The 2,996-nt window shown below is 43.2% G+C and overlaps 1 protein-coding gene across 1 annotated transcript; it reads left to right on the plus strand.

The window, feature by feature from the left end:
- Positions 1-454: 454 nt before the first annotated feature.
- LOC109242122 lies at positions 455-1,325 on the plus strand. The gene is made up of 2 exons (XM_019408954.1): positions 455-482; positions 574-1,325. Exons 1-2 carry the CDS (start codon positions 455-457, stop codon positions 1,323-1,325), a joined length of 780 nt encoding a protein of 259 aa, XP_019264499.1.
- Positions 1,326-2,996: the final 1,671 nt, after the last annotated feature.

Consider the following 2,996-nt stretch of genomic DNA (forward strand, 5'->3'; position numbering starts at 1 on the left):
GCCCATACTGGCTGACTTCCTACTCAAAGCATCGGCCACCACATTGGCCATTCCCGGATGATATAAAATGGTGATATCATAATCCTTCAACAACTCCAACCACCTCCTCTGCCTCAAATTCAACTCCTTTTTCTTGAACAGATACTGAAGACTCTTGTGATCCGTGAACACCTCACATGCCACGCCATACAGGTAATGCCTCCAAATATTCAATGCGTGAACTATGACTGCCAACTCCAAATCATGAACCGGATAGTTCTTCTCATAAATCTTCAACTGTCCAGTTATCTTATCAAAATGGTAACCCGGCCCTACAGGGAGGTAACCATTTTGGTGAGATTAATTGGAATGAGATAGTAAACCTTTAAGTTAAAATTATCTTATGCCCACAGGTACGGATAAATTTTAATGTATTTTGGATTTACTAGTCTAATAAAGTTAGTAAATTCTATACATGGGTCGCAACCTCTGCCTACAGGAAGGTCTAGAATTTACTATGAATCAGTATTTTACGCGATTCACCTTTGATGGATTGTGCTTCATAGCTTATGTATGTTTATCCTTGTTTTGCAGTCTTTACCGCTTTTCCTACCGCTATTTTTAATGACAATGCTCGAATTCAAATGCTTTCTAGTGACAATTATGCTGAATGGAAGGAGAAAGTTCTTCTCACTTTAGGGTGCTCGAATCTGGACCTGGCACTCCGTGTGGATGGACCACCTATTCCCACAAAATCAAGTACGCCAGCTGCTAAGGCTAATTATGAGCGGTGGGAGCGATCTAATCGCTTAAGTTTAATGCTCATAAAAGCCCACATAAGCCAAAGTATTAGGGGTTCTATCCCTAATAGTGATAAGGTGAAAGCTTACATGAAGGCAATTGATGAACAATTTGTAAGCTCTGACAAGGCATTGGCCAGCACCCTTATGAAGAGGCTCTCAAGTATGACTTTCGATAGAAGTCGTACAGTGCGTGAGCACATTATGGAGATGAGAGACATTGCTGCTAAACTCAAGTCCCTTGAGGTTGATATGTCTGAACTATTTCTTGTGCATTTCATTCTCAACTCACTTCCTACAGAATATGGTCCGTTCAAGATTTCTTACAACACACATAAGGATAAATGGTCAATCAATGAACTTTTGACCATGTGTGTTCAAGAAGAAGAGAGGTTGAAGCATGAGACACCAGAAAGTGTTAACATGGTGACTCATGGTAAGAGAAATGCAAAGAAGGCCAAAAGTGTTCCCATGAAGAAGAAAAGCACCTTTGACAAAGATGCTTGTCGTTTCTGTAAGAAGGATTGCCTGAAATATAAGAAATGACTTGAGAAGATAGGTAATCTTACCTTTGTATGTTACAACAACAACAACAACAACAACGACCCGGTGAAATCCCATTAGTGGGGTCTAGGGAGGGTAGTGTGTACGCAGACCTTACCCCTACCCCGAAGGAGTAGAGAGGCTGTTTCTGAAAGACCCTCGGCTCAAGAAGACAAAAGGACAAAAGACAAAAGAAGACAATATTAGTAACACCACAGATATAATACGAAAAAATACAAAAAATAGGAACAACATGAAATCAGAAGAATGATACAAACAAAAGCAAAATAGTATCCCTACCAAACTAGTCACACAAAGTTATGGCATAAGACAAGACTCAACTACCTCCTAACCTGCAACCCTAATACTCGACCTCCACATGTTCCTATCAAGTGCCATATCCTCGGAAATCTGAAGACTCGCCACATCCTGTCTAATCACCTCCCCCCAATACTTCTTAGGCCGCCCCCTACCTCTTCTCATGCCCTCCACAACCAGCCGTTCACACCTCCTTACCGGAGCATCTGGGCTTCTCCTCTGAACATGCCCGAACCATCTGACCCTTGCTTCTCGCATCTTGTCATCAGTGGGAGCCACGCACACCTTCTCCCGAATATCATCATTCCTAATATTATCCATCCTAATATGCCCGCACATCCACCTCAACATCCTCATTTCTGCTACCTTCATCTTCTGGGTATGTGATTTCTTAATCGGCCAACACTCAGCCCCATACATCATGGCCGGCCTAACCACCGCTTTATAGAACTTACCTTTGAGTATCAGTGGCACACTCTTGTCACACAATACTCTAGATGCTAACCTCCATTTCATCCATCCTACCCCAATACGGTGTGTAACATCCTCATCGATCTCCCCCCCGGATAACCGACCCAAGGTACTTGAAGCTGTCTCTACTCGGGATGACCTGTGATTCAAGCCTCTACGTCCACTTCCCTCTGCTTAACGCTGAACTTACACTCCAGGTATTCTGTCTTTATCCTGCTAAGCTTGAAACCCTTAGTTTAAAGAGCCTGCCTCCAAACCTCCAGCCTCTCGTTAACACCGGTTCGCGACTCATCAATCAAAACTATATCATCAGCGAATAGCATGCACCATGGCACATCCCCTTGAATGTGATGTGTTAACGCGTCCATCACTAGGGCGAATAGGAATGGACTGAGCGCAGAACCTTGGTGTAACCTCATAACAACCGGAAAATCCTCAGAGTCGCCTCCTACTGTCCTAACCCGAGTCTTTACCCCATCATACATGTCCTTAATCGCCATAATGTAGGGAACCGACACGCCTTTTGCCTTCATGCTTCTCCAGAGAACTTCTCTAGGAACTTTGTCATACGCTTTTTCTAGGTCAATAAACACCATGTGTAGGTCTTTCTTCCTATATATGTACTGTTCAACCAACCTCCTAACAAGATGTATAACTTCTATAGTAGAACGACCCGTCATGAAACCAAACTGGTTGTCTGAAACGGACACCGTCATCCTCAACCTTGCTTCAACCACCCTCTCCCATACTTTCATAGTATGACTCAGTAATTTGATACACCTATAATTGTTACAACTCTGGATATCACCCTTGTTCTTATACAGTGGGACCACCGTACTCCACCTCCACTCATCCGGCATCCTCTTCGCCTTAAAAATAACATTC

This window comes from Nicotiana attenuata, unplaced genomic scaffold, assembly GCF_001879085.1.
Source record: "Nicotiana attenuata strain UT unplaced genomic scaffold, NIATTr2, whole genome shotgun sequence".
NCBI lineage: Eukaryota > Viridiplantae > Streptophyta > Magnoliopsida > Solanales > Solanaceae > Nicotiana > Nicotiana attenuata.

Bases quoted from the DNA above. Each gene is read 5' to 3' on its own strand.
- LOC109242122 (XM_019408954.1), top strand. From the start codon at position 455: ATGGGTCGCAACCTCTGCCTACAGGAAG. The intron at 483-573 runs GTCTAGAATTTA...CTTGTTTTGCAG, and splicing joins CAACCTCTGCCTACAGGAAG to TCTTTACCGCTTTTCCTACC.